At 40.5% G+C, this 14,529-nt stretch overlaps 1 protein-coding gene across 2 annotated transcripts; it reads right to left on the bottom strand.

Moving 5' to 3' along the window:
• Positions 1-4,623: 4,623 nt before the first annotated feature.
• Positions 4,624-14,170, bottom strand: LOC148660507 (E3 ubiquitin-protein ligase TRIM69-like). Of its 2 annotated transcripts, XM_088637960.1 has the most exons (8): positions 13,502-14,170; positions 13,108-13,158; positions 9,780-9,800; positions 9,347-9,367; positions 7,874-7,891; positions 7,249-7,266; positions 5,798-5,824; positions 4,624-5,692 (listed from the first exon to the last, which is right to left on the bottom strand). In XM_088637960.1, exons 1-8 carry the CDS (start codon positions 13,767-13,769, stop codon positions 5,151-5,153), a joined length of 966 nt encoding a protein of 321 aa, XP_088494086.1. In that variant the 5' UTR covers positions 13,770-14,170; the 3' UTR covers positions 4,624-5,150. The 2 variants fall into 2 exon arrangements, with proteins under 2 accessions (XP_088494086.1, XP_088494087.1); XM_088637961.1 differs by lacking the exons at positions 7,249-7,266; positions 7,874-7,891 and having other exon boundaries at positions 13,502-14,168.
• Between the last annotated feature and the right edge of the window lie 359 nt (positions 14,171-14,529).

The following is a 14,529-nucleotide window of genomic DNA, read 5'->3' as shown; positions in this document are numbered from 1 at the left end:
GTTCTTCTCTGTGGTTTTGACTTGCTGAAGTCACTCTTCAAACCTGCTGTTTCACAAGTGTGTCTTGGGGTGGGATATTGGGTAGCTGCTATGTCAGAACTTTTTTTCTGTCCTGGTGAGCTAAATAAAACTTTTACTTGCCTAAATAAACCTCATACCTTCCTAAATTCAGTTATTATTTTTCTTATTGTTCAATTTAAAGATCATGATAATCAGGATTTTTTTCCACTTGCATTAAACAAGTATTACATCATTTCCTAAAATGAGAACCAAGAGTATTTTTTTCCAGTGAAAATATTAACAGTACAGTAAGAACGAAACAAGCGTTAACTGTTACAAAGTCCACAGCTCGTCTTGCCCCTTGGAATTCATTAGATAAGCAGTTATTCCTCCAAGACTTTGTCTTTTCATGACTTTGATCAGCAGTTATTCCTCCACTGGAAGGGGTAAGGCTTTGAGACTTGATTACATCAAGATATGCACTTGAAAACTCAAAAGCACTGCTGTTACTCTGCACACACTGCATTGCCGTTTTTCGAATGAGCTATAAAAATGAGGATCCCCACACACTGCCATCCCAATGGGCTTCCAGGGCTCAGACACCAGTGAACAGTTCTCAAAATTAATGTACCTCTGACATTAATCACTGCTGGGGTGATCTGGGGTGAACTGTGACTATCTGGGCTCAGAGACCAGTGAACAGTTCTCCCAATTAATGTACCTCTGACATTAATCACTGCTGGGGTGATCTGGGGTGAACTGTGGCTGTTTGGGCTCAGAGACCAGTGAACAGGTACGGGCTTCTCCAGGCTTATGACGACAATGGGGAAGAATCCCACAAGACTGCTCCCACAAGGAGCAGAGCAGGAGTCCCACATGGACAGTGAGTGTGTATGAACTTATCAGTGACCACAGATACACACCGCTGACCTGTGACCTTACAGGAAACATTTGTTGATCAACCCATCTGATGAAAAATCTTAACCTGTGGAGTCTATTGGCCTGCAGTTATATTGCTTGGAATATACCTTAATCCAGTGGAGACCTGTTTGGGGGTTTTGTGTGAATTTACTGACAGAATATTTAGTTGTAACAGTAAACAGTGTGAGTTTACTTTGGCTATTAGGAATCAATCAGCAGAACAACAGGGACTCTTCAGGAGGATTCACAACACACAGAATGCATCTATTTAAGTATAAAACAATTTGTACATAAAAGCATTTGAAGTAAATACACAAGAGTCGGATTTGATTCAGATGGCACATGAGAATTATTGAGCTATAATGAGTATAAAGGAATGTTTCATAAAACAAGGATAATACACATAGTACAAGATCAATTACACTAGCTCCTTATAAACACATCAATATTCAGGTTCTAATAAGTAAATAGTGTTACTTAAATGAATTAAATTGGTATCAACATGTGTTAATGTAACAATTGAATTCTCGAGGACAGTAATAGTCGATATTATATTATACTCAACCACAAACGTGGATTCGTAACTCTAGCGGAGACCAATAGGGGAAAGCTGACTGTGTCTGTCACAGTGCTGTCCAATCTGTGCTCTGCTGCATTGGTGCTTAAATAATTCTGTCTTTAAGTACTGGCTTAGTCTCAAACTTGGAGCTTCAGAAAAACGTTTAAGTACCAAAGTTTAGACAACAAGTGTGGCTGGCACATGGTTCTGTTGTCAGTCAGCCAAATTGGTTCAGCGGGAAAGTTAGAGGTGATGCACAACTTTTTAACTGGGGAAAATACAGTTGGTGATTGGTCAAGAAGCTACCAGGTGGAGTGTGTCCCCATTCCTGTCAGGTCTCTGGCTGGTTGATAATCTTCTTGGATGATTGTCCATGTCCTGTGACTTTTATGATTATGTCCAGCCCAGGTATCTAGGCTATCTGCTGGACATTCAGGAGCTTGCAGTGGACATCCATCTTAGGGCTTATGGACAACTGGATCTGGACTGTCCTAGGAAAGTCTTCCCACATACAAAGACCTTTAGATCATCCTGCGACTGAGATCACAGAACGGTTCCTCTTTAGCTACATTCCTGTAACAAGCAACAGGCTATAGGTAAAGGCACACAAACCTTACTAGAAATCTTTAATAACACTTAATCTAAGTGAAATAATTTGACTTCTCCCTATACCTGCAATGTATAAATATTTTCCTCTGCATTTTAAAATAGTTTTTTTTTTTTATAGGTGCTATATTGTAATAATTTTATTAGAAGTCTCTGCTTTTGCTGTCAAGGCAATTTTGAAGACTTGATCTGGAAAATGGAAGTGGAAGAACTGTTGACAGACCTTGGTTTTTCTCTGCAGTTCAGAGATAATTACAAAGGCAGAGGGACGTGCTTTAGGTCACACAAGAAGCACGGAGGTGAGGTGTCAGTTTGTAAAACCGTTCGTGTTTCTGTTTCACTTGTCATATATTAAGTCCGCTTTCATCTTTGTTATAGCCTTTTCTTAACCACAAGCTTCTTAAATTGTGATGAGTTTCCTGTCTCAAATCTAGAGCAGTTCTGCAAGAGCATCTACTCTGAGGCTATTCAGTGTCTCATCTCAACTGTTATAAAACTATTTACAGTATTAAAGTATTTATTGGTAAATTGGTGGATTCTGTGTTCGATGTAGTGCATCATTTTATAGTATTTCGTATACTGTATGATACTGTATGTGTTTGTTATTCAGGAATATTTCTTTCTTTACTTTGAATCTTTTTGTAACACCACAAAAAATTTCCTTTTAACCCTTGAGGTTGGGTTGGTTTGACTTTGACTGGACTGGATTTCAATCCAGAGAAAGTTTGTTCTTCCATTTGAAGATTCCAAGGTGGCAGAGTGGTGAGCAATGTTGTTTCACATTGCTGCGGCCCTGGGCCTAATTCCTGGGGTGCTGTCTTTGTGGAGTTTGCCTGTTCTCCGTGTTCATGTGGGTTTCCTCCTGGTGGTGTCCTGTCCAGTGTGTCTGTGTGTCTGCCTGCTCTGTGATGGGGTGGTGTCCTGTCCAGGGTGTATCCTGTCTTGCTCCTGTTGCTTGTTGGGACTGGCTCCTGCCATGACCCTGAATTAGGAGAAGTGGTTAGAAGAGGTATAGATGGATGAGCAAATCCCCAGTGTGGATTTATTTATCTGTGAGGAAGCCAGTAAGCAGTTTACTGTTTGACTGAGAGTGTGGGTTTCCACGTTTTTAGCATAAAGCAAAAGAACAAAATGTGGTACCAATATTGAACAAATTATATATTTAAGAAAGAAGAATACCATTTCATTGAGAAGCATGCTTTTTTAACACATAACAGATAAAAAAAATATTTATAAACAGCTACTGTCTTGTAGAGCAGGGGCATTTCCAGAATAAAGGGATAAGCAGCATGGGGGTGCAGTGATCAGGATTTCTGTGTTTCATTGCTGGGGTCTGGGGTTCAGTTCCAGACCTGGGGAGCTGTCTGCATGTATTATTCCACAAATAGACCTGAGGTCACCAATCATAAACTCACTTACATCTGCTGTACTGTGTGGACAATCTCTAAACAATCAGAGAAAGCATTCACTGGGGTCGTTTCTATTGTCTTATGTCCAACCGTTATGTGAACAAAGGAGATTTTTCAATATACTGATAATATTTATTTTAGCTTTCATTGTAATTTCAGTATCTTCCTCTCTTTGTCTTTACATTTTTGAGAGAGACTAGGAGGCAGTACAGCGGACAGGTTAAAATACAGAAAATGAACTGGACATTTTAAAACATAATTTATTTTTCTAAATAATCGGTTTTAGGATTTTTGCAGCCTTCACTTTTTGATTAGCAGCTTTGAAAGCATAATGATTTTCTTGAAAATCTCTGGCTGACAGTCCTCACTGATTTAATAATTCCATGTTGCTTTTGGATATTGCTTCGCTAAATGTTATTTTTTCTAACTCTCACAGGCTGCGGGGATGTTTGAAATGCTTGCTCCTATAGAGAATCAGAAATCAGTGGAAAAGGAGATCGAGTAACGAAACTGTCTGATCAATAAACATAGCACAATATGCCTGCTAGTCCACAACACAACACAAACACAACAGCAAGTCAATGAACCCAAAATACACCATCGTTATTATACATGCTGCCCCTCCCACAGATATCCTACTCTACCCCGTACCTAGTTTCCTGTCCTTTGCTGTCCGGTGTCTCTCTCTCTGGGGCTATATATTTCCGTGTCTCTCATTCACCTTTACTCAGCATTGACGTTCAGATGTCCTGAGACCCGCCGAGCATCCAAATCCCCCCACATCCGCTGCATGAGGGCATACGACTCCTGCACTGCTGAGCCCGGGCTAACCCCCGTTCCTCCGCTATGCATAGGGTCTTTTTCTGCTCTCCTGTCTCTCCACGGTTCGTCCCTTCCGACATCTGTGAAACAGCATTGCTGCCTTTCATTGCTGGGGTCTGGGGTTCAGTTCCAGACCTGGGGTGCTGTCTGCATGTAGTTATTCCACATATAGACCTGAGGTCACCGATCATAAACTCACTTACATCTGCTGTACTGTGTGGACAATCTCTAAACAATCAGAGAAAGTGCATTCACTGGGGTTGTTTGTACAGTGTTTTCTTAAGTCCGTTATGTGAACATAAGAGATTATTACTGTTTCAATATACAGGAAAACTTTATTTTAGCTTTCATTGTAATTTTAATACTTCCTCTCTTTGTCTTTACAATTTTGCTAGAGACTGAAAGGCAGCAGAGGTGGCAGGTTAAAATACAGAAAAAACATATTTATTTTCCGAAATAATCAGCTTTAGAATTTGTACAGCCTTCACTTTTTTATTAGTACAGTAACTTTGAAAGCAGAATGATTTTCATGAAAATCTCTGGCTGATAGCTTTCACAAATGTAATAATTCCATGTTGCTTTTGGATATTGCTGATCTACAGTAAATGTTATTTTTGTAACTCTCACAGGCTATGGTGATGTTTGACATGCTAGATCCTATAGGGAATCAGAAATCAGAAGAAAAGGAGCTCGAGTCACAAAACTGCGTGATCAAAAAACAGAACACAATATGCATACTAGTCAACAACACAACACAAACAGAACAGAAAGTCAATGAACCCAAAATACACAACAGTTATTATACATGCTGCCCCTCCTATAGATATTATGTGTCACTCAGAGGGACTGACAGGAGTGATGATCAGTGGGGCTGAGTTTTCACCCCCATCATTGGTACAGGGGCTGAAGAAAGGGTAGATCTTCTCCCTGAAGTTGCAAGTGAACGTATAAATATGAGACTCCTCCTCCACATTGTAAAAGGAGAGCTGCCCCCCCTCATAATCCACATACACCCCCACCTTCCGGGGCTTCTGGGCCAGCCGGAGGTCAACAGGGACAGTGGAATTTGCTGTGTATGTCCCACCCCTCAGCCACACAGTCCAGAAGCCAGCCTCAGGGCACAGTGTGATCTGCCCCTTCCTTTTGATGGACTCTCTGACAACTCCTAAAGTCCAGGCGGACTTATTTTTCACCTTCACCTCCCAGTAGTGTCGACCTGAAGTGAACCCATCCTTTCCCAGGACATTGACACAGGAAGTAAATCTCTCTGGATTGTCGGGGAGATCCTGTCGTATGTCACCATGTCTGACTTGTTTTCCATTCCTCGACACAATGAGATGGGGATGAGCTGTTCTGGGGTCCAGAGTCACATCCACTATGGACAAGAAAGGAGACGAATGAGAAGATCTGTGGATGAACAGTGTTAAGTAATCCCAGTGCACTGAGATTGATGAATGCTTGAGAAACCAAACAGTCTCACCTGCATTCCTGCGTGCACTCTCAAATTCTGTAAAGAGAAAGAAACAAAACTTTGTTCCAGAATTTTTGTTTGTGTTAGCTGGAGGAAGTAACAGGTGTGTCTTCACTGCTGTGTCACGATTATAGTCCCCCCTCCTTAAGGGTGCTCCAGCCCTTTCACTTAAGACTTCATTCTCTGCACCTGTTTCCCATTCCCAGCCCACCTTAAAAGCCAGGCGCTGACGCTGATCCGGGCTCTGCATCTGATTTCCATATCGTGCGAGTCCAGGACCTGGAAGCGCCTGGTCCCGTTAAGGTTTTAACCCCCTATTCCTGTTCCTGTTCCTTGTCCCCTGTCTGCCGTCCGCCGTCCGCCGGTTCCGACCCGGTCTTCGTGGTTTTAACGTCGTGTTTTGATGGATCTCCTGGTTTTGGACTTACCTTCGTGTTTTGGATACTCTATGGACTACTCTCTCGGATTCTTCGCCGCGCCTCGGCCACACCTCCCCCGTGCACCAGCGCACCAGCGCACCTTGGACACCTCTTCTGCCCCGTATTCCTGCATGACGTTTCCCTAGTGTTTCCCCACTCCGTCGGACTGTGTCGTCCGCATAGGGTCCGGAAAGAACTGTTCGTTACATGCTGTGTGTGTTGAGATCAGGTATGTGAACAGATGTGTCTTCACTGCTGTCTGTGTTGAGTTCAGATGTGTGAACAAGTGTGTCTCACTGCTGTCTGTGTTGAGATGAGGTGTGTGAACAGGTGTGTCTCACTGCTGTCTGTGTTGAGATGAGGTGTGTGAACAGATATGTCTTCACTGCTGTCTGTGTTGAAATCAGGTGTGCAGCAGGATGATCTTGTGTGTCAGGGTGAGTATATCCAGCTGTGACATCAATGGCTACATATAATGGGGACACTGAATTGTATAAAGGCATCAGTCTTCTCATGGGACATAAAACCAAGTTTCTGACTCTATGTGTTCTTTAAAAACAAAAACAAACTGCTTAGCTATTATCAGAAACAACAGAGAGTTCAAGAACAGAAGGAGGAAATGAGAAAGGTAAAAGAGGATATGATGCTCATTGTTTTATTGGGGAGATGGGACCTAGAAGATCATTCAGGCTCCTGGGACAGTAAACCTGCCCCCCAAGGTGGGGATATTTCAGAAACTCCTCCCACATTTGACCTGATCAGAAACAACCATATTGATGCTGTTTACACGTCAATGGCAGTACTTTATCAAATCGTTACAGCACACAAAGAAGCAGAATCTGAGAAACCTATTCACTAGGACAGCCACTGATGTCACAGCGGAGGAGAAAATCTCTGGAATTTAAGGGAACAATAAAACACAGACATTTTCTAATATCTAAAGAAATATGTATTAAGTATATAGGTATAGCATAACTCACTTAGTAGAACACATCCAACTGAACCTTTTTGGCCGAGTAATACAAAACAGATTTTCCTTACCTGCAGGTCTGCATCTTTCTGTAAAAATAAGAAAAAAGGTATCAGAGATCTGGGAGGTTCTTTTTTCCTCGCTCTGTGCTGGCAGGGAGATGGCCGTGAACTCTCTTTCATTAGCTCACATCACATGCAGCCTGTAAACACTGATCTTCTAGTGATACTCAGCGCTGAGATGCCAACACCACAGAAATCAGAGAGTTCAAGAACAGAAGGAAGGAACGACACAGAAGGGTAAAAGAGGATGTGTTGCTCATTCTTTTATTTGGGGAGATGGGATCTAGAAGATCATTCAGACTCCTGGGACAGTAAACCTGCCCCCCCAGGTGGGGATATTTCAGAAACTCCTCCCACATTTGACATGAACAGAAACAACCATATTGATGCTGTTTGCACGTCAGTGAGCGTGCTTTATCAAACCGTTACAGAGGACAAAGAAGCAGAATCTGAGAAACCTATTCACTAGGACAGCCACTGATGTCACAGCGGAGAAGAACATCTCTGGAATTTAAGGGAACAATAAAACACAGATATTTTCTAATATGAAATTCAAGGTATGGTGTAACTTACTAAGTAGAACACATCCAACTGAACCTTTTTGGCTGAGTAAAACAAAGCCTATTTTCCTTACCTCTTGGTCTGCATCTTTCTGTAAAATAAGAAAAAAAATTCTGTAAAAATCAAATAACTGAGAGGTGCTTTTTTCCTTACCTTGTGCTGGTGGGGAGATAGCAGTGAACTCACTTTCTGTCCCGATCGTAATCCCTTCTATTGTAGTTGAGTACCTGCCCCCTGTTCTGTCTCCTTATTTAAGCCTGCTGCTCTTGCTATTCCTGGCCAGGAGTGACCCGACGGCATCGGCTTCACCACGGCGTCCTGACTATCAGAGCGCCTGGCCTCATTACCTTGGTTTTATTCCCTGTCCCTGTTCCAGATCCTGTTCTTGATTTTAACCGTGTTTGTCTTGTCTTGGATGGATTTTGGACTTCGGACTGCACCCAGGATTCCCCACTCGGACTATCTGAACTTTTGGCAGAACCACGCCACCTGAGCACCGGATCACAGTCATCATGCCTCCCTGTCTATCAACCTGTCCTATCCTGCTGTACCTTCCCCTGATGTTCTTCTCCACTTACAGTACTTCCGGATTATACCGTCTCCATAGAGTCCTGAACTATGCTTTGTTACACTTTCATTATTTCACATTACATTCAGGCTGTAAACACTGATCTTCTAGTGATACTCAGCCCTGAGATACCAACAGCACATGCACACACCACTGCTGTCACTACTGCCACCACTGCACTACTACTGTCAGTACTACTGTCACTTCTGTCACTACTGCTCTCACTAATACTGTCACTTAAAATGTCTCTACTGTCACTTTTGCAGTTGCTACTGCTGACACTACTACCACTATATACTACTACTGTCTCTACAACATTTATTGCTACAGTCACTGCTGTCACTACTGTTGCTAATACTGTCACTATTACTGTGAATATTGCTGTCACTATTGCACTACTTTTGTCACTACATCTTTTCCTGCTACTGTCACTACAGCACTGGAACATTCCAATAATACTGTTGTCATGGCAGTAGTGAAAACAAACAGGATGATCTCTGTATTAATTCTTGAAATTACAAAGAACACCAACAATACTGAAGAATCTATTTTCCTACATCATGTAGTGTATAACCTGGGAGACTCTTACTGTTTTTTCTTTCCTCTGCATTGTTCTTTTTTTTCATTTTCTTATTAATATTTCACTCAGCAGAAGAATCTCTGGTGTGGATCTGATCTTATTCTGATTACTTACAGATGTCGGCTACCAGCTGTTGACTTTGCTCATCATACCACTTACATAGTAATTTTACAGAATTTTAATTTAATGCACATAATCCCAGGAAAACCATCCCAAACCACAAAATACAGTTTATTTTAATAATTTTCTGGCTTGTGAGCTGGTAATAAGACTGACAAGGTGGAGCAGTGGTTAGCATTGATCCTTTCCAGCATTGACTGCATTGTGTGTCTCTGTCCAGTTAGTCTGCTCTTTCAGGAATCATGTAAATGAAGTTCTGCAACACTTTGGCTACTCACCCAGGTCCACAGCAAGCCGGCCTGCAGGCAAAATAAAGGAAAGCATGTGTTGGACGGGTTTTAATATTCATTTAAACTGAGATTCTTGTTTAATGAGCATACAGTTTGAATACTAGACTGCTTGTAAGTCCCTACTTATATTGAAAATCTTGAAAAACATCTCACTTTTGTTTAGCAGGTGTCGTAATCCATTGTGACCTACATTCTATACAAAGTTTCCTTTAAGTGTAGATTCAAAGGAAACAGCAGATGTAATGGCATGCATGTACAAGAAATAATAGTGTTATTGTCACAGCTTTCAGTGTTGTAGAAGCACACCTGCACATACAATATGTGTACCAAAGAATCTAATATGTATCTTTTTAAACTTACTGACTCGTCAGGAGAAAAATAGCAATGTTAAAACACAAAGGCACACAAACAAACTACTTACACAGTAGTCTTGGAAACTCATCTGCAGGTGAAACACAAAAGTCAGACAGATTTATGTCCTGCTTTAGCAATACAGAACTAGCCACTGCTTTCTCTTAAAAGGAGTAGGATGGTACATATCAAATATTATAGGTTATGCTTATTTCAAAACTGTTGAGGCAAAGTAATCTACATCACATTATAAAGTTAGTGGAAATGTGCAAACATTATATAAAATATTTGGAACAGTGTAATATACTGTACAATGCAGACTTCACACCTGTGGTGCTCATGTTAAACATTTCTGAACAGTGAGACGATACACAGATTTTTCAGAAGGACTGTAAAAAGTAATACAGCAAGGATGTCATATTGAGCACTTTGTGTTTAAGAAAGACTATTTTCATTCACCTATTCTATGTTTGCAAACTGATGAACTCACCAAGTTAATGTCTGCATGGCTACTTAACTAGTTAGATTTGAAATTTCCTTAAGAAAATTTAGTTAACTGAGTAGACGAGCCAGTCTTTTTGAATTTGATATAAACAACTGACGTGAATTCTTTATACAGTACATATGTATATATATGGTTCAGTCACAGAAACAGGAGAGCCTTCAGAATAAAAAAGAAGAGAGAAAAAAGAGAATTTAGGGAGGCAGCTAAAGGGAGTACATCGCTTCATAACTGGGGCACAACTAGTGGTAAATGGTCATCAAAAAAGCCAGTTCCTTAGGCTACATTCTACGTACAGAAACAGAAGAGTCTTGCCTCACAAGAACGATTACATCGGTAAATATTGTATGACTTAAGTTTTGATGAAAATCAAAACTGCCTGTAGCCTATTTACAAAAAATATACAGTCTATGTGTGTAGTAATTCCATTCCATCAAATTCTTTGATTTGATGTGCTATCATGTGAACTCTTGCTCTTAAAATGGAAAGAGATTGCATTTGGTATTGCATGTAATTGGTAACTTTTTTATGCATTGTCCTCTTGTTAAGATGTGTTACGAGAGGAACTTTTCTGGTTCTTCTCTCTCCAACATCTCTCTTCTGGACTCAACATCTCTTAATAAACTAGTTACGCACATGAAACCCACCACATCTATTTTAGATCCCATTCCCACCACTTTATTTCAGTCCTGTTTCTCTTCTCTCTATCCCATTGTCCTCAATATTATAAATGAATCCTTGAGCACTGACATTGTACCAACGGTCCTCAAAACTGCTGCCATTACCCCCATGCCAAAAAAGCCTAACATGGCTCTCGACGATCAACAATTTTCTCCCCATCTCCAATTCTGACACTGCTCTCAAGTGGTTCAAGTCTTACCTCACTGTTCGCTGTCACTTTGTCTCTCTTAATGGGTATACAGTAGGTCTGAAATTGGTCTTGTTAAGTCTGGTGTTCCTCAGGGCTTGATACTGGGCATTTACATGTGAAGGAATTATTCTTAATTCTTCTATAAGTCTTTGATATCTTAAACACTTGTCTTGAAACTTTCCACTCCAGCACTTGTGAAAGTATGTTGTTCCACTTTTGTTTGTATATGCTGAACTGTCATGTCTGTTGTAATCGCAAGGCAGAACTGCCATATGTTCCTGGCAGTGTTACAAAAACAATGAGAAACTTGCTTAACTGTTCTTCATGTCCACAGCCGATGTCAAGTCCCTTTTATGGACAAGTTTACTGTACAAAAAGACCACTCTTTGTAATACTTCTTTGAGTCTGGCCTGCAAGAGGTAGGCTCCCATATGCATATGTAATAAAGAAGACTTCTGCTACACTGACACCCAGTTTGCTGTCATTTGTTTGACACAACACATGTTTCCACTTGGTCAGCTTTTAAGATCACATGGCCTCAGCTATCATTTCCATGCTGATAATACTGATGATACATCCTTACCAAACCTGACACTGATGTGGCTTTCTCTATTTTATCTAATTGCATGTCTGACAAAAACTTGGATGATTCAAAATTTCCTTCATCTTAACTGCAACAAGACTGAAGTCATGCTTATCGGCACCCCCCATCAACTTTGTAATGCCAATCCTGTAACCCTGTCTGTAGATGGTTCTGTACTTGAGCTTCAGTCTAAATGAAAAAACCTAGGGGTGATATTCGATTCTGGCTTAACATTCGACCCACATGTTCAGCATATTTTTTAAACATCTTTTTTTCACCTCAAAAATATCTCTAGATTACGCCCTATGTTATCACTCATATGCTCAGTAGAGGGTGTATAATATATTGTCTGTTAATCAAACAGCAATTATGTTAATCAGCAATTATGGACAACCATTTTTTGCCAAGGTTGTGAATATTATAATGCCTCTGAAGTCACATCCAAACTTCCTGTAAAATTAAAAAACACAGAAATACAAGTGGGCACTGATTTGCATCCAGGATACTCTAATGTAACAAATCCTGCCCCGGAAAGTGCCCCTTCTCCCCTTTTGAGCCACTGCCCACAAAAAGGTCTCTGCACTTCTCTGCTCTACCACCATTACCCTTCTTCTTAAGGACAAGGAAGCCCTTTCTTGTTTATCTTTGATTTCCTACACCTGCCTCCGGTTCCAGCCCCAGTCCTACAAAAGCCAGACGCTCCTACCAGCCTGGGCTCAGCTTTGGAAGATGGACACCTGGAAGCCTGTTTAGCAGTGAGTCCAGGAGGGCCTTGATGGCATCGACTTCACAACTGGCTCCTGACCATCTGGGTCCAGGGCTGGGAGCGCCTGGCCCCGTTACCCTCTTTATTCCCCCGACCCTTCACCGGATCCCACTCCGGCTTTTTCCTAGTCTTTTTCCCCGTGTTTCTCTCACTCCCCTCCGGATTCTGCCATCTGCATAAGGTCCTGAAAAAGCTTTTATGACACTACCACTACCACTGTCAGTACTACCATTGTCAGTACTACCACTACCACTGTCTCAACTACTGTAACATTACCACTGTCTCTACTACCACAATATACTACTGTCTCCCAACGTGCCGCCCATAACTGTTTACAGTACACAACAATTCATGTCCATTACAGGAAGTAGATACCTGCTTATTCAGAATTGTAGGTATTAATAACTCAGCAACAGTTTTACAATATGCAAAAACCAAAAAAAATTAAGTTAGTTAGCAAAAGCTCCAGCAAAGTCATCTGCAGGCAAAGGAAAACAGAGGATAGAGATTTAATAGGTATTGTGTTACTGATTTTTCAACTAAAGGAGTAGATCAAAAATCATTTTGTTCTCTCTGTATTTTCTTAATTCAAAACATTGTGAGAGGATGGCAGGTTCTGACAAGATGGCAGCTCTTCTGAAATATTGAAAATGTTAAATAAATGTTAAATATTCACCGTCCTCATCCTCATCTTCATCATCATCCTCGTCCTCGTCGGAAGAGTCATCTGTCAATGACAATGAAGGAAAATGTCAGTACGGGTGAAACACTGATGACTGCAGTAACAGTACGGAGCTCCACACTCTCACAACCAGACTCCAGCACTCAGCTGCCACCCAGCAGATTTAATGATCTTTCTGACCTACTGCAGTACAGTCAGTATCATTGCACAGGTGTATTTATAAAATATAAATGAACACTTTTCTTTTGTTTTTCTTTCATGCATAGATCACGGTGCATACAACACAATGTACATATACAGTATATCATAGTACTTAGATTTTAACTATTCTGTGAAGTAAAGAACCAAAACATAAATCTGATTTAAAATAATCACCTTTAGAACTTACCAACTTTCATCCTGTTTTCCAGATCTGAAGCGATTTTGTTTTCGTGAATGTTACGCAGAATTTTAATTGTGTTTTCAACTGCTCCATGTTCCTGATAGACAGCAATCAGACGTGTTGCCAGGTCTATCGTATCATAGTTGACGACTTCTACTCTAGGGAACTGGCCATCTTTTCCCATATCAATGAGCTTCTCCTTGAATCTCTTCAAACTGTCTGAATCCAGACTACCCAGGCTGTCCATGATCCGGTCCTTGATGGTTGAGCTCATTTTCTATAAATCTCTTCTCCAAATTCTTCTGTGGATATTTATAGTACAATGAAGCAAAGTCTTTGTAAAAAAGTTTAAGTTCAACCCAGCTACTCTCTTCAATACCAATGAAAGGAAAACAGAGGTGATTTTAAGCAAGGTGATACAGTACAGTGTCAGGAAATGTTTGTCTTCTGTCTTGTCGTCTCTCCTTCAGAGTTCTTCTCTGTGGCTTTGACTTGCTGACGTCACTCTTCAAACCTGCTGTTTCACAAGTGTGTCTTGGGGCGGGATCTTGTGTACCTTTTTTCTGCCCTGATGTACTTAAAAATAAAATGTTTACTTACCAAAAATAACTTCTAAAATAAAAAAACTAAAATAACTTCCTAAATGTAATGATTATTTTTTCAACTTTAAGAACATGATAAGCAGTTTTTTTACTGTTTCCATTTCTTTGCATGCTATTAAACAAGTATTACATAATTCCTTCCAGTGACAAACAATAGTCTATTTTTCCAGTGAAATAAAGTACAATAAGAACAGAACTGTTACATGTTACAAAGTCCAACAGTGTGTGCTGCCCCTTACAATGCATTATATAACACCGACTCTACTATACCTGTTTGTTTATGAAATGGCTCAAATTGTAGAAGAAAAAATACAACCTCAGTCTAGTTTCAATTTTAATACATGCTAACATATTGACTTGAATAATGTTAATCCTCCAAAAACACAGGAAAGTGTATGACAAAAAACAAGACAGCCTCTGAGCCTTTTTTAT

The sequence above is a fragment of the Lepisosteus platostomus genome, chromosome 6, assembly GCF_059453375.1.
Source record: "Lepisosteus platostomus isolate fLepPlt1 chromosome 6, fLepPlt1.hap1, whole genome shotgun sequence".
NCBI lineage: Eukaryota > Metazoa > Chordata > Actinopteri > Semionotiformes > Lepisosteidae > Lepisosteus > Lepisosteus platostomus.
Note: the sequence above shows the minus strand (reverse complement) of the source record. Positions and strands in the feature narration are given on the sequence as shown.

Coding starts and splice junctions, on each gene's coding strand:
- LOC148660507 (XM_088637960.1), bottom strand. CDS start 13,769: ATGAGCTCAACCATCAAGGACCGGATCATGGACAGCCTGGGTAGTCTG. Junction 9,368..9,779: donor TGAGTTTCCAAGACTACTGT/GTAAGTAGTTTG, acceptor TTTTGCCTGCAG/GCCGGCTTGCTGTGGACCTG. Junction 5,693..5,797: donor GAGTGCACGCAGGAATGCAG/GTGAGACTGTTT, acceptor TCTTGTCCATAG/TGGATGTGACTCTGGACCCC.